Source organism: Raphanus sativus, chromosome 5 (assembly GCF_000801105.2).
Source record: "Raphanus sativus cultivar WK10039 chromosome 5, ASM80110v3, whole genome shotgun sequence".
NCBI lineage: Eukaryota > Viridiplantae > Streptophyta > Magnoliopsida > Brassicales > Brassicaceae > Raphanus > Raphanus sativus.
Window position 1 is genome coordinate 17,280,740 of NC_079515.1, and position 23,738 is coordinate 17,304,477.

At 31.6% G+C, this 23,738-nt stretch overlaps 5 protein-coding genes across 5 annotated transcripts; all 5 read right to left on the reverse strand.

Annotated features, from left to right (window-relative positions):
* Window positions 1–7,172: 7,172 nt before the first annotated feature.
* LOC130494899 (protein DOWN-REGULATED IN DIF1 11-like) lies at window positions 7,173–7,664 on the reverse strand. The gene has a single exon (XM_056985733.1). It carries the CDS (start codon window positions 7,662–7,664, stop codon window positions 7,173–7,175), a length of 492 nt encoding a protein of 163 aa, XP_056841713.1.
* A 3,025-nt stretch (window positions 7,665–10,689) lies between these two features.
* LOC130494900 (protein DOWN-REGULATED IN DIF1 11-like) lies at window positions 10,690–11,181 on the reverse strand. Its single transcript, XM_056985734.1, has one exon. The coding sequence runs from the start codon at window positions 11,179–11,181 to the stop codon at window positions 10,690–10,692; it is 492 nt and encodes a 163-aa protein (XP_056841714.1).
* A 3,024-nt stretch (window positions 11,182–14,205) lies between these two features.
* LOC130494901 (protein DOWN-REGULATED IN DIF1 11-like) lies at window positions 14,206–14,697 on the reverse strand. Its single transcript, XM_056985735.1, has one exon. The coding sequence runs from the start codon at window positions 14,695–14,697 to the stop codon at window positions 14,206–14,208; it is 492 nt and encodes a 163-aa protein (XP_056841715.1).
* A 3,028-nt stretch (window positions 14,698–17,725) lies between these two features.
* LOC130494902 (protein DOWN-REGULATED IN DIF1 11-like) lies at window positions 17,726–18,217 on the reverse strand. The gene has a single exon (XM_056985736.1). It carries the CDS (start codon window positions 18,215–18,217, stop codon window positions 17,726–17,728), a length of 492 nt encoding a protein of 163 aa, XP_056841716.1.
* Window positions 18,218–21,959: 3,742 nt separating this feature from the next.
* On the reverse strand, window positions 21,960–22,451 carry LOC130494903 (protein DOWN-REGULATED IN DIF1 11-like). The gene has a single exon (XM_056985737.1). The coding sequence runs from the start codon at window positions 22,449–22,451 to the stop codon at window positions 21,960–21,962; it is 492 nt and encodes a 163-aa protein (XP_056841717.1).
* Between the last annotated feature and the right edge of the window lie 1,287 nt (window positions 22,452–23,738).

A 23,738-nucleotide genomic window follows, 5' to 3' on the forward strand; every position in this document is an offset into this window, starting at 1 on the left:
AAACTTTCTTTTTCTGTCGGAGACGAAGAAAGATTTCAATTTTGTACAGGGGTTTCAATCACATTTTGGTTATGATAACATTATGACTGTGGACCCCATAGGTACGAGTGGTGGATTAGCCCTCTTCTATAACAATGAGTTTCAAGTTAAGATCTTATTTTCTAATAACAGAATGATTGATGTAGAAGCTGTGGCCCTTGGAAAAAAGGTTTTCTTAATTTTTGTATATGGGGAACCGGTCCAAAAATTAAGGGAGCAGGTTTGGGAACGATTAACTAGATACGGACTAGTACGATCTGAACCGTGGTTCCTGATAGGAGATTTTAATGAAATTACGGGAAATCACGAAAAGGACGGGGGAGCGTTGAGACATCCGGATTCTTTTGTATCTTTTAACAATATGATCCGGAATAGTGGTTTACTGGAATTTCCGGCAAGGGGGAATAAATTTTCCTGGCAAGGACGGAGAGGGAAAGGGAAGGGGGCTTTCATGGTTCGGTGTCGCCTAGATTGGGCATTAGCGAATGAAGATTGGCACACTCTTTTTTCAGGTTCTTACACAGAATATTTAGGTATGGTAGGATCGGATCACCGGCCAGTAGTGGCTGTTATGGAGGATAAAATCCCTAAAAGTCGAGGGCAATTCCGGTTCGATAAGAGATGGATTGGAAAAGATGGACTAATGGATTCGATTGCTATGGGTTGGTCGAATGACCAGGAGAATGAAAATGTTGATATTGTAACAAAAATTAGCAACTGCCGTCATGAGATTGCTAAATGGAGAAAGGATAATCCCCCATTTGGTAAGGATAAAATTAAGGAACTACAAAAAGCTCTTGAGGAGGTACAGATGGATAATTCCAGGACTCAAGAGGATATTATGGAGGTATCACGGAAATTACAAGAGGCATATAAGGATGAGGAAGAATATTGGCAGCAGAAAAGTCGGAACATGTGGCATGTCTATGGGGATCTCAATACGAATTTTTATCATGCCTTGACGAAACAAAGAAGAACACGCAATCGGATTGTGGGTCTCCATGATAATAATGGGAATTGGATTACCGAGGATAATGGTGTTGAGAAGGTGGCAGTAGATTATTTCACTGAGTTATTTGGTACAACGGCTCCCTCAGATTTTGACAGTTTCCTGGAAGATATAAGACCGGGTATTACCCCACAGATGAATCAACGTTTATTAAGACTGGCAACGGAAGAAGAAGTGCGACAGGCTTTATTTATGATGCACCCAGAAAAAGCACCTGGACCCGATGGAATGACGGCATTGTTTTTCCAGTATTCATGGTACATTATAAAACATGATGTGGTAGCTCTGGTAAATAATTTTCTAGTCACGGGGACAATGGACGAAAGGTTAAACATTACAAACATTTGTATGATTCCAAAGACGGATAGGCCTACGAGGATGACAGAATTACGGCCAATCAGTCTGTGTAATGTTGGGTATAAGATTATCTCAAAGGTTTTATGTCAGAGACTAAAAATCTATCTTCCACTACTTATTTCAGAGACTCAATCGGCCTTTGTGGCAGGAAGATTGATATCGGACAATATTCTGATTGCTCAAGAGATGTTTCATGGGCTAAGAGCGAATAAATCTTGTCAAGGGAAATATATGGCAATCAAAACGGACATGAGTAAAGCATATGATCGGATAGAATGGGATTTTATTCAAGCTATCCTTCACAGGATGGGCTTTGATCCTCATTGGGTTAAATTACTGATGGAGTGCATTTCTTCGGTGCAGTATAGGGTTTTATTAAATGGTCAACCACGTGGACAAATAATTCCGCAGAGAGGTTTACGGCAAGGAGATCCTTTGTCACCATATTTATTCATCATGTGCACGGAGGCTTTAATTACAAATATTAAGAAGGCAGAACGGAATAAACAAATTACCGGGATGAAGGTGGCTCGGGCGTGTCCCTCAATTTCTCATCTGCTATTTGCGGATGATAGTCTTTTTTCTGCAAGGCACAAAAGGACGAATGTCAAACTATTCTCAAGATATTAAAGGAGTATGAGGCAGTGTCTGGTCAACTCGTTAACTTTCAAAAATCATCTATTCAATTTGGCCATAAGATCGAGGAATCTTGTAGACAGGAAATGAGAAATATTTTGGATATTCAGAATGTGGGTGGTATGGGATCTTATCTGGGATTGCCGGAAAATCTTGGAGGATCTAAAATTCAAATATTTGGGTTTCTTCAAGATCGCTTAAACAGTAGGATTAATGGTTGGACTTTCAAGTTTTTTACGAAAGGAGGAAAGGAGGTAATTATTAAATCGGTGGCTACTGCCCTGCCTAATCATGTGATGTCTTGCTATCGGTTGCCAAAAGCAATCACAAAGAAATTAACGAGTGTGGTAGCACAATTTTGGTGGAGCCCAGGAGGCAGCACAAAAGGAATGCACTGGAAATCATGGGACAAAGTATGCCTAACTAAGGAAGAAGGCGGCCTGGGCTTTAAAGAAATATCAGATTTTAACACGGCTATGCTGGCCAAGCAATTATGGCGACTGATCGAGAAACCTACCACTTTGTTTTCTCGAGTTTTCAAAGGACGGTATTTCAGGAATGCCTCACCCCTGGACCCGATCCGCTCTTATTCTCCATCTTATGGATGGCGAAGTATTTCTTCAGCTAGATCTCTGGTTAGCAAAGGACTAATTAAACGGGTGGGAACAGGATCATCCATCTCTGTGTGGAATGATCCCTGGCTCCCAACCACTCGCCCGAGACCAGCAAACAAAAAACATGCTACTAGTTACCCTGATCTCACGGTTGATCAACTTATTGATGCCGATTTGAAAACATGGAATTCTCAGGCAATTAAGGCTCTTGTGGATCCCCAAGACGTACAAATCGTAGAAAGTATCCCAATTAGTAAAGTTCAGAGGGAGGACAGAGATGGATGGCATTTTACACAAAATGGCAAGTATTCAGTTAAATCTGGGTACCAATTAGAAAGGGTGTATCCTGACAAGGAAAAACCTATGTCAACATTTGGACCTACGGTAGATGTTCTAAAGGCGCATTGTTGGAAAATTCGCTGCCCACCAAAGCTTAAACATTTTCTATGGCAACTGGTATCAGGGTGTATAGCGGTTAGGAAGAATTTACATGCTCGGGGACTTACGGGAGACATATGTTGTGATCGATGCGGAGCTTCAGAGGAATCAATAAACCACGTGTTTTTTGAGTGTCCTCCAGCCCTTCAAGTGTGGGCTTTATCTCAGATACCAACTAGCCCACATATATTCCCGACAGAGTCTCTTTATACGAATATGGATCATTTGTTCTGGAGGGTTTCTCCCAAAATGGAGGATCATCACTTTGCTTGGATCTTATGGTACATTTGGAAATGAAGGAATAATAAGGTTTTCAGCAATTTGGATATTGATCCTAGAGATACACTAAAAATCACAGTAACTGAAGCAAAGATTTGGGAAGACGCCCAGGTGGTATCCGTACAGGTAATAGATCGACCAATTCCGAGCTTACCGATCATCCCAGGACGTTGGTGTTTCACGGATGGCTCTTGGAAAGACAAGGATGTATTTTCTGGTCAAGGGTGGTATAGCACCCTAGAAGGTTTTGCGGGATTAATGGGGGCAAGGAATGTACGGGCCTCTCTATCTCCTCTTCATTCTGAGATAGAAGCATTAATTTGGGCAATGGAGTGCATGAGGAATTTGCATCAATTTAGGGTCACGTTTGCAACAGACTGTTCTCAATTGGTAAAGATGGTGTCTGAACCAGAAGAATGGCCTGCTTTCGATAGTTATCTGGCAGATATCAAGACCTTGCGGGAGAACTTCCACAGCTCAGAGATCATTTATGTACCACGCACACAAAACAAGAAGGCCGATGGACTAGCACGAGGGACTAGAACTCAAGCGTCTTTTGTTGTGCACATGGATGACGAGCCACCAACATGGTTTACAGAGTCTATATGAGTTTGTAAAAGTCGACGACAAAATAAAAATAAAATAATAAGAATGAATTTGAATTCTAAATCAACAATAGGATATCAAAACCTGATAAATAACAACCCCAAACTAACTAATATCCAAATAAAACCTAACTATTGTTTCATTCTCCAAAACATAATGATAATAATAACTTCATCCTACGCAAGACGCATGTATTATCCTAATATGAATAGTATTGAACATTCGACTCTAAGCACTTAACTCTAGCAAATGAGTTCTCTTTGAGTTTTTTTTTTTTTGAGAAAAGAGTATTTAGAGTTTTTTATAAAGAAAAAAAAGAGAGATAGACAAATGAAAACCCACCATATAATCTGTACGTAGAAATCCGATAGTCTCATGTTATAGTGGTTTTATTTCTAAAAGAAAAATAAATTTTAATTATTTTAGTATCAAAGTTGAAATAATCATGTGAACGTTGGAGGTGCTCTTACAAATTTCTTTTAGATTCTTACTATACATTGTTGTGTTTGACGCTGCCGTAACTTTTATTCTTGCATGTAAGGTGTAGTATTTTAAGCTTAAAGTTGACAGTTTTGGTGGTATTGTTGCGGTCACTTTGGATGAAAGGAATATGTTCGCTCGTTTGGTTTTCTCGAAAATTTGTTTCCCACACTGATTTTTATATGTTAACTTGAAACAAGAATATGGACCGACCAAAATTATGGATTTAGAAGAATATATGTTCTCTGCATATAATTGTAAAGAGCTTTCTCTAGTCATGTATTATAGATATTTATGATTTAGAAGTACACAAATCCTTAGCAAGTAAAAAGAAAAAAAATAGAGAAGGGAAGAAATCAACAGAAACATGAATCAGAAGGAAGACAATGACTATAGATCTAATCTCAGTTCAAATAAACCATGTCCAGAATGGCAAAACCAGCCGCAACACCAACTTCATCTGATGACGAGACCTTTGTGGGCATTACATACTCACTAAGCTTGTCTATTATAACTCTCTTCTTGTTTCTACACGTTTCAATATCCGCTCAAAGATTTTGTCATAACAATTTAGTAGAGTCTGAATTTAAGCATAAAAAACTCTTCTTCGATTCCTTACTTGTGATAAGCTCCATAGATTGATATAGGTTGATCTTTATCGTAAACACCTTCTCGCACCAAGAACACGTGTTAGACTTTTGGGAATATCCTCTTCATTCTGGTATATGCATTTTTCTGCAAAGATAATTGTTTTTCGTTCATGAAATTCGTATATTTAGTTTAATCTATCTATTTCTCTATGAAATCTAAGAATTATTATGGTGATGAAACGTGTCATAGCTCAAACGTTGTAATATTTTCAAATAATATGAAATGGATAAGTAAATTATTTATAAAATGACACATATTTCCAAAAAACGTTCTATTGGTTTTTTTTTATGGTTTTTCATTTAAAAATCATCTATTACTTTTTTCATATCTTTTAATTTTAGTATTACTATAAATGTGAGTAGCACATAATCTTTTTGTCATCAATATAAGCAGACAATCAAAATTCTGTAAACCGAACAGGAAACTATGCGTCTATATAAATAGTATAGAACGTTTGACTCTGAGCACCGAGCTCTAGCAAATGAATTCTCTTTGAGTTTTTCTTTTGAAAAAGAGTATTTCGAGTTTTTTATAAAGAAAAAAAAAGAGATAGACAAATGAAAACTCATCATATAATCTATACGTAGAAATCCAAATAGCCTCATGTTATAGTGGTTTTAGTTTTAAAAGAAAATAAATTTTAATTATTTTAGTATCAAAGTTGAAATACTCATATGAGCATTGGAGGTGCTATTGGGAATTTTGTTTATATTTTTACTCTAAAGTGTTGTGTCTGATGCTTCCGTAATTTTTATTCTTGCATGAAAGTTGTAGTATTGTCTTAAAGTTGGCAGTCTTGGTGGTACTATTGCGGTGACTTTGGATGAAAGGAGCATGTTCGCTCGTTTGGTTTTCTCAAGAATTTGTTTCCCATACTGATTTTTATATGTTAACTTGAAACAAGAATATGGACCAACTAAAATTACTGATTTAGAAGCATATATGTTATCAGCAAATAATTGTAAAGAGCTTTCTCTAGTCATGTATTATAGATATTTATGATTTAGAAGTACACAGATCCTTAGCAAGTAAAAAGAAAAAAAAATAGAGAAGGGAATAGATCAACAGAAACATGAATCAGAAGGAAGACTGTGAACGTAGATTTAATATTAATTCAAATAAACGATGTCCAGAATGGAAAAACCAGCCGCAACACCAACTTCATCTGATGACTAGACCTTTGTGGGCATTACATAATCACTAAACTTGTCTATTATAACTCTCGTCTTGTTTCTACACTTTTCAATATTTGCTCAAAAATTTTGCCACAACAAATTAAGTAGAGTCTGAATTTAAGCATAAGAAACTCTTCTTCGACTCTTTACTTGTGATAAGCTCCATAGATTCCAAGTTCTGATATATCTTGATCTATATGGAAAACACCTTCTCGCACCAGGAACACGTTTTAGACTTTTGGGAATATCCTCTTCATTATGGTATATGCATTTTTCCGCAAACATATTGTTTTCGTTCTTGAAATTCATTATATATACATACATTTCGGAACTCATTATATTGTCTGATATGAAAATTAGGCCAAATAGTTTTTACATACCCAAATCAACTAGATATCAGTCAAAAAGTAAATGTCACAGGTTAATTGTCGAGGTCGATCCATTTAAAGGTGACTTACTTTGATTTTGGTCTAAAAAATGTAGTTTTGGAGATACCTCTATATTGTCTGAATGTAGTATATAGCTATGTGTTTTATAGAAATATTGTAAATAGCTTAACCTACTTAATTTCACAAATTATAAGCTAGCTACGATCATAAAAACGAGAGTAACTTATTGATTTTTTCCTATATTGTTTTTTCCTAATTTTTTACGTTTTCTTATAAAATTATAAAATAGCCAAACAGAATATGTGTTACAAAAAAAATACACAATTTTTTACAAGATTATGTAAGCGAAACAAAAACTAAATAACCCAAAATACCGCATTAGAGTTAAGAGAACGACCTGGTATTTTTTTAATTTTATATTATATAGTTTGAATAGAATAACAAACAATTAGTTTAGAGTACATCTTATAATAAACAAGTATGTTATAACAAGGTTCAATCAAGATAATACAATCTTGCCATAGTGTGATGAAGATGGACTTTCGACTTCAGCAGAACATCTATCCCAAACCTCGTTAGTTCTAAAAGAAACTTGAGAAGCAAAGCGTTTGAGTTGATAAAATCGAAACATCAATTTTATAACCTCCATGTAGCATTCTTTTCCAGATTGTACTACCTTCATACAACACTCTCTAGAAATAGGGTTTTTCGTAAGAATCTCTTCAATAACATCTTCATTACATTTCTTAAAACTAGGTCCCATCTTATCCATGCAATTTTCTAGAAATGTTGTAACTTTTGGTGTGAGGTTCTTGAGCATGTAAAGATTGTAATCTTGTGAAGCCGGTGATATCGATTTAACTGCATCCATCTCAGGACCGGGATTGACCAATGGTTCTTCATCAACATATTCTTGGCCAAAACTTGGGTATGAAAATGATACCAAAGTGGTGATTATGACAAATGCCATGAAAATTGTCTTCAGCTCCATTCTATATAATTATTACTTTTGAATTTCTTATTTAATTATTTTGTGTCTTATTCACAAGATTTATAAGTGTGTATGTATATATAGTCGACTAATTTTGAATGTTACTGCTGGTGAAACTTTTATTAATTAGTAAATTACGTTTTACAGTTATTTTCAGAACCATAATTCATTTAATTACTTCTGTTAGCTCTCTGATAGTAACAACTATATATCGTTTTTAATTTATTCCATCAAAACATTTTATGGTTGTAAACCTAAAGGCTATAAAAAGTTTTGTAAAAATACTAATGAAATTTTTTGTTTAACTATGTCTTACATCAATATTTCATTTGGTTATATCCATAACTGATCATGCATTTCACAAAGCTAAAATGAAAAAAAAAATTAGAACTACTTCCTCTGAGTTTGTTTGGCACAACCTGTTTTTGATTCCTTTCCAATCGATATTATACCGTTAAGCTCGGCATTTTCTTTGGAATTTTAAAGATGACCATGTGCTTCCGACAGCACAAGCAGATAGACATGAAGAAGTCGTTGGGTACCTTTGTTGGGTTAGAATATCTGAATTAGCTCATATCGTGCAAGTAAGTGCGGAATAGCCTAGTTTAAAGTTGGATAAATGAGTCAAGATTGTTACATGTTCGTATTCTACGTTTTTTGATATCTTAAGCACTATCATACATATTGGTTGGGATATATTATTTGAACTAGTTCAAATGGTGCAAGTATGTGCGGAATGGAGTTAATGGAATATTAAGGGGATGTCCCAAATTCAGATTTAGCAGCTTCATATTGGGATGGTCAGAAAGGCCCACATGGTGGTGCTAAATAGCTACTGGATATTCTTGTGTTAGACATGGTTCAGGAATGCCTCAAGGTTGAGTCTCACATTGAATGATGGAAATAAAAATAACCTCTAAATTTCAGAGGTCATAAACATTTGAAAATAAATTTCAGTAAATTTAATATAGAAAAATCTTTGTATATTAATTTTTTAGGGAATCAAAACGAATGTTTCATTGGAACAAGAATTATTAATCTATGAACATTAATAATTAATGTTATGGTTTGTTTAATAAAAACTATAATATCTATTTAGTTTAATCTATCTATTTTTCTATGAAATCTAAGAATTATTATGGTGATGAAACGTGTCATAGCTCAAACGTTGTAACATTTTAAAATAATATGAAATGAATAAGTAAATTATTTATAGAATGACTCATATTTCCAAAAAAAACATTCTATTGGTTTTTTTGTGGTTTCTCATTTAAAAATCATCTCTTACTTTTTTCATATCTTTTAATTTTAGTATTACTATAAATGTGAGTAGCACATAATCTTTTTGTCATCAATATAAGCAGACAATCAAAATTCTGTAAACCGAACAGGAAACTATGCGTCTATATGTAATGTATAGAACATTTGACTCTGAGCACCGAGCTCTTGCAAATGAATTCTCTTTGTGTTTTTATTTTGAGAAAAGAGTATTTCGAGTTTTTTATAAAGAAAAAAAAAGAGATAGACAAATGAAAACTCATCATATAATCTATACGTAGAAATCCAAATAGCCACATGTTATAGTGGTTTTATTTAAAAAAAAAATAATTATTTTAGTATCAAAGTTGAAATACTCATATGAGCGTTGGAGATGCTATTGGGAATTTTGTTTAGATTTTTAATCTAGAGTATTGTGTCTGATGCTGCCGTAATTTTTATTCTTGCATGAAAGTTGTAGTATTGTCTTAAAGTTGGCAGTCTTGGTGGTACTATTGCGGTGACTTAGGATGAAAGGAGCATGTTCGCTCGTTTGGTTTTCTCAAGAATTTGTTTCCCATACTGAGTTTTATATGTTAACTTGAAACAAGAATATGGACCAACTAAAATTACTGATTTAGAAGCATATATGTTATCAGCAAATAATTGTAAAGAGCTTTCTCTAGTCATGTATTATAGATATTTATGATTTAGAATAACACAGATCCTTAGCAAGTAAAAAGAAAAAAAAAAGAGAAGGGAATAAATCAACAGAAACATGAATCAGAAGGAAGACTGTGAATGTAGATTTAATCTTAATTCAAATAAACGATGTCCAGAATGGCAAAACCAGCCGCAACACCATTTTCATCTGATGACTAGACCTTTGTGGGCATTACATAATCACTAAACTTGTCTATTATAACTCTCGTCTTGTTTCTACATGTTTCAATTATTGCTCAAAAATTTTGTCACATCAAATTAAGTAGAGTCTGAATTTAAGCATAAGAAACTCTTCTTCGACTCTTTACTTGTGATAAGCTCCACAGATTCCAAGTTCTGATACAGCTTGATCTTTACGGTAAACACCTTCTCGCACCAAGAACATGTTTTAGACTTTTGGGAATATCCTCTTCATTATGGTATATGCATTTTTCCGCAAACATATTGTTTTCGTTCATGAAATTCATTATATTTTCATACATTTCGGAACTCATTATTTTGTCTGATATGCAAATTAGGCCGAATAGTATTTACATACCCAAATCAACACGATATCAGTCAAAAAGTAAATGTCACAGGTTAATTGTCGAGGTGGATCCATTTAAAGGTGACTTAGTTTGATTTTGGTCTAAAAGATGTAGTTTTGGAGGTACCTCTATATTGTCTGAATGTAGTATATAGCTATGTTTTTGTAGAAATATTGTAAATAGCTTAACCTAATTAATTTCACAAATTATAAGCTAGCTACGATCATAAAAACGAGAGTAACTGATTGATTTTTACTATATTGTTTTTTCTTAATTTTTTTACTTTTTCTTATAAAATTATTAAATAGCCAAACATCATATGAGTTACAAAAAATAAATATACAATTTTTGACAAGATTATGTAAGCGAAACAAAAACTAAATAACCCAAAATACTGCATTAGAGTTAAGAGAACGAGCTGGTATTTTTAATTATATATTATATAGTTTGAATAAAATAACAAACAATTAGTTTAGAGTACATCTTATAATAAACAAGTATGTTATAACAAGGTTTAATCAAGATAATACAATCTTGTCATCTTGTGATGAAGATGGACTTTCAACTTCAGCAAAACATCTATCCCAAACCTCGTTAGTTCTAAAAGAAACTTGAGAAGCAAAGCGTTTGAGTTGATAAAATCGAAACATCAATTTTCTAGTCTCCATGTAGCATTCTTTTCCAGATTGTACTACCTTCATACAACACTCTCTAGAAATAGGTTTCTTAGTAAGAATCTCTTCAATAACATCTTCATTACATTTCTTAAAACTAGGTCCCATCTTATCCATGCAATTTTCTAGAAATGTTGTAACTTTCGGTGTGAGGTTCTCGAGCATGTAAAGATTGTAATCTTGTGAAGCTGGTGATATCGCTTTAACTGCATCCATCTCAGGACCGGGATTGACCAATGGTTCGTCATCAACATATTCTTGGCCAAAACTTGGGTATGAAAATGATACCAAAGTGGTGATTATGACAAATGCCATGAAAATTGTCTTCAGCTCCATTCTATATAATTATTACTTTTGAATTTCTTATTTAATGATTTTGTGTCTTATTCACAAGATTTATAAGTGTGTATGTATATATAGTCGACTGATTTTGAATGTTACTGCTGGTGAAACTTTTATTAATTAGTAAATTACGTTTTACAGTTATTTTCAGAACCATAATTCATTTAATTACTTCTGTTAGCTCTCTGATAGTAACAACTATATATCGTTTTTAATTTATTCCATTAAAACATTTTATGGGTGTAAACCTAAAGGCTATAAAAAGTTTTGTAAAAATACTAATGAAATTTTTTGTTTAACTATGTCTTACATCAATATTTCATTTGGTTATATCCATAACTGATCATGCATTTCACAAAGCTAAAACGAATAAAAAATTAGAACTACTTCCTCCGAGTTTGTTTGGCACAACCTGTTTTTGATTCCTTTCCAATCGATATTTTACCGTTAAGCTCGGCATTTTCTTTGGAAATTTAAAGATGACAATGTGCTTCCGACAGCATAAGCAGAGAGACATGAAGAAGTCGTTGGGTACCTTTGTTGGGTTAGAATATCTGAATTAGCTCATATCGTGCAAGTAAGTGCGGAATAGCCTAGTTTAAAGTTGGATAAATGAGTCAAGATTGTTACATGTTCGTATTCTATGTTTTTTGATATCTTAAGCACTGTCATACATGTTGGTTGGGATAGATTATTTTTTGAACTAGTTTAAATTGTGCAAGTATGTGCGGAATAGCCTAGTGTGGAGTTAATGGAATATTAAGGGGATGTCCCCGTTTCAGATTTAGCAGCTTCATATTTGGAACGGTCAGACAGGCCCACATGGTGGTGCTAAATAGCTGCTGGATATTCTTGTGTTAGACATGGTTCAGAAATGCCTCAAGGTTGAGTCTCACATTGAATGATGGAAATAAAAATAAACTCTAAAATTTCAGAGGTTATAAACATTTGAAAATAAATTTCAGTGAATTTAATATAGAAAAGCCTTTGTATATTAATTTGTTAGGTAGTCAAAACGAATGTTTGATTGGTACCAGAATTATTAATATATGTACATTAATAATCAATGTTATGGTTTGTTTATATATTTAGTTTAATATATCTATTTCTCTATGAAATCTAAGAATTATTATGGTGATGAAACGTGTCATAGATCAAACGTTGTAATATTTTCAAATAATATGAAATGGATAAGTAAATTATTTATAAAATGACACATATTTCCAAGAAAAACATTCTAGTGACTTTTTTGTGGTTTCTCATTTAAAAATCAACTCTTACTTTTTTCATATCTTTTAATTTTAGTATTACTATAAATTTGAGTAGCACATAATATTCTTGTCATCAATATAAGCAGACAATCAAAATTCTGTAAACCGAACAGGAAACTATGCGTCTATATGAATAGTATAGAACGTTTGACTCTGAGCACCGAGCTCTAGCAAATGAATTCTCTTTGAGTTTTTCTTTGAGAAAAGAGTATTTCGAGTTTTTTATAAAGAAAAAAAAAGAGATAGACAAATGAAAACTTGTCATATAATCTATACGTAGAAATCCAAATATCCTCATGTTATAGTGGTTTTATTTTTAAAAGAAAAATAAATTTTTATTATTTTAGTATCAAAGTTGAAATACTAATATGAGCGTTGGAGGTGCTATTGGGAATTTTGTTTAGATTTTTACTCTAAAGTGTTGTGTCTGATGCTGCCGTTATTTTTATTCTTGCATGAAAGTTGTAGTATTGTCTTAAAGTTGGCAGTCTTGGTGGTACTATTGCGGTGACTTTGGATGAAAGGAGCATGTTCGCTCGTTTGGTTTTCTCAAGAATTTGTTTCCCATACTGATTTTTATATGTTAACTTGAAACAAGAATATGGACCAACCAAAATTACTGATTTGGAAGCATATATGTTATCAGCAAATAATTGTAAAGAGCTTTCTCTTGTCATGTATTATAGATATTTATGATTTAGAAGTACACAGATCCTTAGCAAGTAAAAAGAAAAAAAATGAAGGGAATAAATCAATAGAAACATGAATCAGAAGGAAGACTGTTAATGTAGATTTAATCTCAATTCAAATAAACGATGTCCAGAAAGGCAAAACCAGCCGCAACACCAACTTCATCTGATGACAAGACCTTTGTGGGCATTACATAATCACTAAACTTGTCTATTATAACTCTCGTCTTGTTTCTACACGTTTCAATATTTGCTCAAAAATTTTGTCACAACAAATTAAGTAGAGTCTGAATTTAAGCATAAGAAACTCTTCTTCGACTCTTTACTTGTGATAAGCTCCATAGATTTCAAGTTCTGATATAGCTTGATCTTTATGGTAAATACCTTCTTGCACCAAGAACACGTTATAGACTTTTGAGAATATCCTCTTCATTATGGTATATGCATTTTTCCGCAAACATATTGTTTTCGTTCATGAAATTCATTATCTATTCATACATTTCAGAACTCATTATTTTCTCTGATATGAAAATTAGGCCAAATAGTTTTTACATACCCAAATCAACACATATCAGTCAAAAAGTAAATGTCACAGGTTAATTGTCGAGGTGGATCCATTTAAAGTTGACTTAGTTTGATTTTGGTCTAAAAGATGTAGTTTTGGAGATACCTCTATATTGTCTGAATGTAGTATATAGCTATGTGTTTTGTATAAATATTGTAAATAGCTTAACCTAATTAATTTCACAAATTATAAGCTAGCTACGATCATAAAAACGAGAGTAACTTATTGATTTTTTCCTATATTGTTTATTCTTAATTTTTTACTTTTTATAATTATTAAATAGCCAAACAGCATATGAGTTACAAAAAATAAATATACTATTTTTAACAAGATTATGTAAGCCAAACAAAAACTAAATAACCCAAAATACCGCATTAGAGTTAAGAGAACGAGCTGGTATTTTTAATTATATATTATATAGTTTGAATAAAATAACAAACAATTAGTTTAGAGTACATCTTATAATAAACAAGTATGTTATAACAAGGTTTAATCAAGATAATACAATCTTGTCATCTTGTGATGAAGATGGACTTTCAACTTCAGCAAAACATCTATCCCAAACCTCGTTAGTTCTAAAAGAAACTTGAGAAGCAAAGCGTTTGAGTTGATAAAATCGAAACATCAATTTTCTAGTCTCCATGTAGCATTCTTTTCCAGATTGTACTACCTTCATACAACACTCTCTAGAAATAGGTTTCTTAGTAAGAATCTCTTCAATAACATCTTCATTACATTTCTTAAAACTAGGTCCCATCTTATCCATGCAATTTTCTAGAAATGTTGTAACTTTCGGTGTGAGGTTCTCGAGCATGTAAAGATTGTAATCTTGTGAAGCTGGTGATATCGCTTTAACTGCATCCATCTCAGGACCGGGATTGACCAATAGTTCGTCATCAACATATTCTTGGCCAAAACTTGGGTATGAAAATGATACCAAAGTGGTGATTATGACAAATGCCATGAAAATTGTCTTCAGCTCCATTCTATATAATTATTACTTTTGAATTTCTTATTTAATGATTTTGTGTCTTATTCACAAGATTTATAAGTGTGTATGTATATATAGTCGACTGATTTTGAATGTTACTGCTGGTGAAACTTTTATTAATTAGTAAATTACGTTTTACAGTTATTTTCAGAACCATAATTCATTTAATTACTTCTGTTAGCTCTCTGATAGTAACAACTATATATCGTTTTTAATTTATTCCATTAAAACATTTTATGGGTGTAAACCTAAAGGCTATAAAAAGTTTTGTAAAAATACTAATGAAATTTTTTGTTTAACTATGTCTTACATCAATATTTCATTTGGTTATATCCAAAACTGATCATGCATTTCACAAAGCTAAAACGAATAAAAAAATTAGAAATACTTCCTCCGAGTTTGTTTGGCACAACCTGTTTTTGATTCCTTTCCAATCGGTATTTTACCGTTAAGCTCGGCATTTTCTTTGGAAATTTAAAGATGACAATGTGCTTCCGACAGCATAAGCAGAGAGACATGAAGAAGTCGTTGGGTACCTTTGTTGGGTTAGAATATCTGAATTAGCTCATATCGTGCAAGTAAGTGCGGAATAGCCTAGTTTAAAGTTGGATAAATGAGTCAAGATTGTTACATGTTCGTATTCTACGTTTTTTGATATCTTAAGCACTGTCATACATGTTGGTTGGGATAGATTATTTTTTGAACTAGTTTAAATTGTGCAAGTATGTGCGGAATAGCCTAGTGTGGAGTTAATGGAATATTAAGGGGATGTCCCCGTTTCAGATTTAGCAGCTTCATATTTGGAACGGTCAGACAGGCCCACATGGTGGTGCTAAATAGCTGCTGGTTATTCTTGTGTTAGACATGGTTCAGAAATGCCTCAAGGTTGAGTCTCACATTAAATGATGGAAATAAAAATAAACTCTAAAATTTCAGAGGTCATAAACATTTGAAAATAAATTTCAGTGAATTTAATATAGAAAAGCCTTTGTATATTAATTTGTTAGGTAGTCAAAACGAATGTTTGATTGGAACCAGAATTATTAATATATGTACATTAATAATCAATGTTATGGTTTGTTTATATATTTAGTTTAATATATCTATTTCTCTATGAAATCAAAGAATTATTATGGTGATGAAACGTGTCATAGATCAAACGTTGTAATATTTTCAAATAATATGAAATGGATAAGTAAATTATTTATAAAATGACACATATTTCCAAGAAAAACATTCTAGTGACTTTTTGTGGTTTCTCATTTAAAAATCAACTCTTACTTTTTTCATATCTTTTAATTTTAGTATTACTATAAATTTGAGTAGCACATAATATTCTTGTCATCAATATAAGCAGACAATCAAAATTCTGTAAACCGAACAGGAAACTATGCATCTATATGAATAGTATAGAACATTTGACTCTGAGCACCGAGCTCTAGCAAATGAATTCTCTTTGAGTTTTTCTTTGAGAAAAGAGTATTTCGAGTTTTTTATAAAGAAAAAAAAGAGATAGACAAATGAAAACTTGTCATATAATCTATACGTAGAAATCCAAATATCCTCATGTTATAGTGGTTTTATTTTTAAAAGAAAAATAAATTTTTATTATTTTAGTATCAAAGTTGAAATACTAATATGAGCGTTGGAGGTGCTAGTGGGAATTTTGTTTAGATTTTTACTCTAAAGTGTTGTGTCTGATGCTGCCGTAATTTTTATTCTTGCATGAAAGTTGTAGTATTGTCTTAAAGTTGGCAGTCTTGGTGGTACTATTGCGGTGACTTTGGATGAAAGGAGCATGTTCGCTCGTTTGGTTTTCTCAAGAATTTGTTTCCCATACTGATTTTTATATGTTAACTTGAAACAAGAATATGGACCAACCAAAATTACTGATTTGGAAGCATATATGTTATCAGCAAATAATTGTAAAGAGCTTTCTCTAGTCATGTATTATTTATATTTATGATTTAGAAGTACACAGATCCTTAGCAAGTAAAAAGAAAAAAAAAATGAAGGGAATAAATCAATAGAAACATGAATCAGAAGGAAGACTGTTAATGTAGATTTAATCTCAATTCAAATAAACGATGTCCAGAAAGGCAAAACCAGCCGCAACACCAACTTCATCTGATGACAAGACCTTTGTGGGCATTACATAATCACTAAACTTGTCTATTATAACTCTCGTCTTGTTTCTACACGTTTCAATATTTGCTCAAAAATTTTGTCACAACAAATTAAGTAGAGTCTGAATTTAAGCATAAGAAACTCTTCTTCGACTCTTTACTTGTGATAAGCTCCATAGATTTCAAGTTCTGATATAGCTTGATCTTTATGGTAAATACCTTCTTGCACCAAGAACACGTTATAGACTTTTGAGAATATCCTCTTCATTATGGTATATGCATTTTTCCGCAAACATATTGTTTTCGTTCATGAAATTCATTATCTATTCATACATTTCAGAACTCATTATTTTCTCTGATATGAAAATTAGGCCAAATAGTTTTTACATACCCAAATCAACACGATATCAGTCAAAAAGTAAATGTCACAGGTTAATTGTCGAGGTGGATCCATTTAAAGGTGACTTAGTTTGATTTTGGTCTAAAAGATGTAGTTTTGGAGATACCTCTATATTGTCTGAATGTAGTATATAGCTATGTGTTTTGTATAAATATTGTAAATAGCTTAACCTAATTAATTTCACAAATTATAAGCTAGCTAAGATCATAAAAACGAGAGTAACTTATTGATTTTTTCCTATATTGTTTATTCTTAATTTTTTACTTTTTTATAAAATTATTAAATAGCCAAACAGCATATGAGTTACAAAAATAAATATACTATTTTTAACAAGATTATGTAAGCCAAACAAAAACTAAATAACCCAAAATACCGCATTAGAGTTAAGAGAACGAGCTGGTATTTTTAATTATATATTATATAGTTTGAATAAAATAACAAACAATTAGTTTAGAGTACATCTTATAATAAACAAGTATGTTATAACAAGGTTTAATCAAGATAATACAATCTTGTCATCTTGTGATGAAGATGGACTTTCAACTTCAGCAAAACATCTATCCCAAACCTCGTTAGTTCTAAAAGAAACTTGAGAAGCAAAGCGTTTGAGTTGATAAAATCGAAACATCAATTTTCTAGTCTCCATGTAGCATTCTTTTCCAGATTGTACTACCTTCATACAACACTCTCTAGAAATAGGTTTCTTCGTAAGAATCTCTTCAATAACATCTTCATTACATTTCTTAAAACTAGGTCCCATCTTATCCATGCAATTTTCTAGAAATGTTGTAACTTTCGGTGTGAGGTTCTCGAGCATGTAAAGATTGTAATCTTGTGAAGCCGGTGATATCGCTTTAACTGCATCCATCTCAGGACCGGGATTGACCAATGGTTCATCATCAACATATTCTCGGCCAAAACTTGGGTATGAAAATGATACCAAAGTGGTGATTATGACAAATGCCGTGAAAATTGTCTTCAGTTCCATTCTATATAATTATTACTTTTGAATTTCTTATTTAATTATTTTGTGTCTTATTCACAAAATTTATAAGTGTGTATGTATATATAGTCGACTGATTTTGAATGTTACTGCTGATGAAACTTTTATTAATTAGTAAATTACGTTTTACAGTTATTTTCAGAAACATAATTCATTTAATTACTTCAGTTAGCTCTCTGATAGTAACAACTATATATCGTTTTTAATTTATTCCATCAAAACAATTTATGGGTGTAAACCTAAAAGCTATAAAAAGTTTTTTAAAAATACTAATGAAATTTTTTTTTAACTATGTCTTACATCAATATTTCATTTGGTTATATCCATAACTGATCATGCATCTCATGAAGCTAAAACAAAATAAAAACAAATTAGAACTACTTCCTTCGAGTTTGTTTGGCACAACCTGTTTTTGATTCTTTTCCAGTCGATATTGTACCGTTAAGCTCGGCGTTTCTTTGGAATTTAAAGATGACCATGTGCTTCCGACAGCACAAATAGAGAGACATGAAGAAGTCGTCGGGTACCTTTGTTGGGTTAGAATATCTGAATTATCTTAGGTGTCTTCCTGCATCATGTGCAGTAAAAAAAATTTTAAATATGTTTTAACAGATAAATATAAATTATATTTAATTTTTATTAATATTGTAAATTTTCCTTTTTATCAATATTTTAGTATAAATTTGATTTAACTAAATATAAAAATAAAGATAAAAACAATTTAGTTTATTTTAAATTAATATTTAAGAATATACATGTGTATATTTAAAATTCTAATCTTTGATAGATTTTTCTATCTATTTATTTTAATTAAATAAATAAGATAAATAAGTAAAAATTGCATAATTTTCAAAAATTAAAATTAAACTATACTTATAAAATTTGTAGATATATATAAGAAACTAAAGATTTACGATTTAATTTTATAATTTTGTAAATCAATTAATACATTTTTTGGAAAATTTTATAATTTAAAAAAAAAATGATATTTCGAAATTTTAGATGCCATAGTTGAATATATTTATTTTAATGATGATTTTGTGTTATTACCATATTCTAAAAAGTCCAAAATATAAATCGATAATAAATGTAATATATGAGTTGTTACCATATTTTAAAAAGTTTACCAAAAATATAAATTAACATTAAATGTAATTTTCCATGTAATATTAATGTATAAGCCATGTCATCAATTTTAGTAGTCATGTCATATTATTTTTCTGAAAATGATTGTAGAGATGACATGTTGCAAAATCACTTCTCAAATATAGTCTAGGGGATAGGGGATGGTGCAAGTAAGTGCAGAATAGCCTAGCTAGTTTAAAGTTGGATAGGTGAGTCAAGATTGTTACATGTTCGTATTGTACGGTTTTCAATAGCTTACGAACTATCATACATATTGGTCGGGCTAGATTATCTGAACTAGTTCAAATTGTGCAAGTATGTGCGGAATAGCCTAGTGTTGAGTTAATGGAAGATTAAGAGGATGTTCCCATTTCAGATTTAGCAGCTCAATATTGGGAACGGTCAGGCCGGCCCACATGGTTCAGAAAGACTACAAGATTAAGTCTCACATTGAAGGATGGCAATAAATTTTTTTCTAAAATTTCAGAGTTCGTCAACATTTGAAAATAAATTTTGGTAAATTTAAGATAGAGAAATCTATTTATATTATTTCTTTTAGGAAGTCAAAACAAATGTTTCATTGGAACCAGAATTATTAATCTATGTACATTTATAATTAATTTTATTGTTTGTTTAATAAAAATACAATATATATGTATTTAATCTATATATATCTCTAATAAATCTAAGAATTATAATGTTGATGACACGTGTCATAGCTCAAACATTGTAATATTTTTCAAATAATATGAAATGTATACGTAAATTATTTATACATTGACACATATTTCCAAAAAAACAGTTTTGTGGTTTTTTGTGGTTTCTCATTTAAAAATCATCTTTTTATATCTTTTAATTTAGTATTACTATAAATGTTAGTAGCACATAAAATTTTTGTCATCAATATAAGCAGACAATCAAAATTCTGTAAACCAAACATGAAACTATGCGTCTATATGAATAGTATATAACGTTTGACTCTGAGCACTGAACTCTAGCAAATGAATTCTCCCTTGAGTTTTTTTTTTTTTTGAGAAAAGAGCATTTAAAGTTCTTTATAAAGAAAAAAAGAGAGAGAGAGATAGACAAATGAAAACCCATCATATGATCTATACGTAGAAATCCAAATAGCTTCATATTATAGTGGTTTTACTTTTAAAAGAAAAATAAATTTTAATTATGTTAGTATCAAAGTTGAAATACTCATGTGAGCGTTGGAGGTGCTCTTACGATTTTTTTTAGATTCTTACTCTAAAGTTTGTGTTTGATGCTGCCGTAATTTTTATTCTTGCATGTAAGTTGTAGTACTGTAAGCTTAAAGTTGGCAGTTTTGATGGTACTGTTGCGGTTACTTTGGATGAAAAGAGTATGTTCGCTCATTTGGTTTTCTCAAGAATTTTTTTCCCATACTGATTTTTATATGTTAACTTGAAACAGGAATATGGACCAACCAAAATTTCTGATTTAGAAGCATATATGTTATCAGATAATAATTGTAAAGAGATTTTTCTAGTCATGTATTATAGATCTTTATGATTTAGAAGTACACAGATCCTTAGCAGGTAAAAAGAAAAAAATAGAGAAGAGAATAAATCAACAGAAACATGAATCAGAAGGAAGACTGTGAATATAGATTTAATCTCAATTCAAATAAACGATGTCCAGAATGGCAAAACCCGCCGCAACACCAACTTCATCTGATGACGAGACCTTTGTGGGCATTACATAATCACTAAGCTTGTCTATTATAACTCTTTTCTTGTTTCTACACGTTTCAATATCTGCTCAAATATTTGTCACAAAAAACTAAGTAGAGTCTGAATTTAAGCATAAGCAACTCTTCTTTGACTCTTTAATTGTGATAAGCTCCATAGATTCCAAGTTCTGATATCACTTGATCTTTATGGTAAACACCTTCTCGCACCAAGAACACATTTTAGACTTTTGGAAATATTCTCTTCATTATGGTGTATGCATTTTTCTGCAAACATATTGTTTTCGTCAATGATATTCATAATATATTCATACATTTCGGAACTCATTATTTTGCCTGATATGCAAATTAGGCCAAATTGTTTTTACATACCTAAATAGACACGATATCAGTCAAAAAGTAAATGTTACAGGTTAATTTTCGAGGTGGATCCATTTAAAAGTTACTTAGTTTGATTTTGGTCTAAAGGATGCAGTTTTGGAGTTACCTCTATATTGTCTGAATGTAGCATATAGCTATGTGTTTTGTAAAGATATTGTAAATAGCTTGACCTAGTTAATTTCACAAATTATAAGCTAGATACGATCATAAAAATGAGCATAACGTATTGATTTTTTTCTATATCTTTTTTTCTTATTTATTTACTTTTTCTTATAAAATTATTAAATAGTCAAACAGCATAATTTATTTGAGTTACAAAAATAAATATACAATTTTTAAAAAGATTATGTAAGCCAAACAAAAACTAAATAACCCAAAATAATGCATTAGAGTTAAGAGAACGAGTTGGTATTTTTTAAATTTTATATTATATAGTTTGAATAGAATAACAAACAATTAGTTTAGAGTACATCTTATAATAAACAAGTATGTTATAACAAGGTTCAATCAAGATAATACAATCTTGCCATCGTGTGATGAAGATGGACTTTCGACTTCAGCAGAACATCTATCCCAAACCTCGTTAGTTCTAAAAGAAACTTGAGAAGCAAAGCGTTTGAGTTGATAAAATCGAAACATCAATTTTATAACCTCCATGTAGCATTCTTTTCCAGATTGTACTACCTTCATACAACACTCTCTAGAAATAGGGTTTTTCGTAAGAATCTCTTCAGTAACATCTTCATTACATTTCTTAAAACTAGGTCCCATCTTATCCATGCAATTTTCTAGAAATGTTGTAACTTTCGGTGTGAGGTTCTCGAGCATGTAAAGATTGTAATCTTGTGAAGCCGGTGATATCGATTTAACTGCATCCATCTCAGGACCGGGATTGACCAATGGTTCTTCATCAACATATTCTTGGCCAAAACTTGGGTATGAAAATGATACCAAAGTGGTGATTATGACAAATGCCATGAAAATTGTCTTCAGCTCCATTCTATATAATTATTACTTTTGAATTTCTTATTTAATTATTTTGTGTCTTATTCACAAGATTTATAAGTGTGTATGTATATATAGTCGACTGATTTTGAATGTTACTGCTGGTGAAACTTTTATTTATTAGTAAATTACGTTTTACAGTTATTTTCAGAAACATAATTCATTTAATTACTTCAGTTAGCTCTCTGATAGTAACAACTATATATCGTTTTTCATTTATTCCATCAAAAAAATTCTAGGTGTAAACCTAAAGGCTATAAAAAGTTTTGTAAAATTATTAATGAAATTTTGTGTTTAACAATGTCTTACATCAATATTTCATTTGGTTATATCTATAACTGATCATGCATCTCACAAAGCTAAAACAAAATAAAACAAATCAGAACTACTTCCTCCGAGTTTGCTTGGCACAACCTGTTCTTGATTCCTTTCAAGTCGATATTTTCCCGTTAAGCTCGGCATTTTCTTTGGAATTTAAAGATGACCACGTGCTTCCGACAGCACAAGCAGAAAGACATGAAGAAGTCGTCAGGTACCTTTGTTGGGTTAGAATATCTGAATTATCTCAAATGGTACAAGTAAGTGCAGAATAGCCTAGCTAGTTTATAGTTGGATAGGTGAGTCAAGATTGTTACATGTTCGTATTGTACGTTTTTCGATAGCTTTAACACTATCATACATATTGGTCGGGCTAGATTATCTGAACTAGTTCAAATTGTGCAAGTATGTGCGGAATAGCCTAGTGTTGAGTTAATAGAAGATTAAGGGAATGTTCCCATTTCATATTTAGTAGCTCCATATTGGGAACGGTCAAGCAGGCTCACATGGTGGTGCCAAATGGCTGCTGGATATTCTTGTGTTTAACATAGTTCAGAAATGTTACAAGATTAAGTCTCACAATGAAGGATGAAAACAAAAATTAACTCTAAAATTTCATAGTTCTTAAACATTTGAAAATAAATTTCGATAAATTTAAGATAGAAAAATCTATTTATATTATTTCTTTTAGGAAGTCAAAACAAATGTTTTATTGGAACCTGAGCGGTATACGAGGTATAGGTCTCGTTCTCAATTAAAAATGCAATATATAAGGTTATGTTGACTGATAGGTGTATTTCCATAGTTTGGAGTGAGGGTTGCTCTAGGTTCTTGTTTGAGCTTTTAGGATAACCAGTTGGTATTCAAGTAACGGGGGTAAAATTAACAAATCATAAGTTAACGGGTCGAATATGTAAAAAGTCAAAAACATTTGGAAGGAATATGTAAAACAAAACGATGAAG

What these genes read in the sequence shown, in the direction of transcription:
- LOC130494901 (XM_056985735.1), bottom strand. Translation starts at nt 14,697, where the DNA reads ATGGAGCTGAAGACAATTTTCATGGCATTTGTCATAATCACCACTTTG.
- LOC130494902 (XM_056985736.1), bottom strand. Translation starts at nt 18,217, where the DNA reads ATGGAACTGAAGACAATTTTCACGGCATTTGTCATAATCACCACTTTG.
- LOC130494900 (XM_056985734.1), bottom strand. Translation starts at nt 11,181, where the DNA reads ATGGAGCTGAAGACAATTTTCATGGCATTTGTCATAATCACCACTTTG.
- LOC130494903 (XM_056985737.1), bottom strand. Translation starts at nt 22,451, where the DNA reads ATGGAGCTGAAGACAATTTTCATGGCATTTGTCATAATCACCACTTTG.
- LOC130494899 (XM_056985733.1), bottom strand. Translation starts at nt 7,664, where the DNA reads ATGGAGCTGAAGACAATTTTCATGGCATTTGTCATAATCACCACTTTG.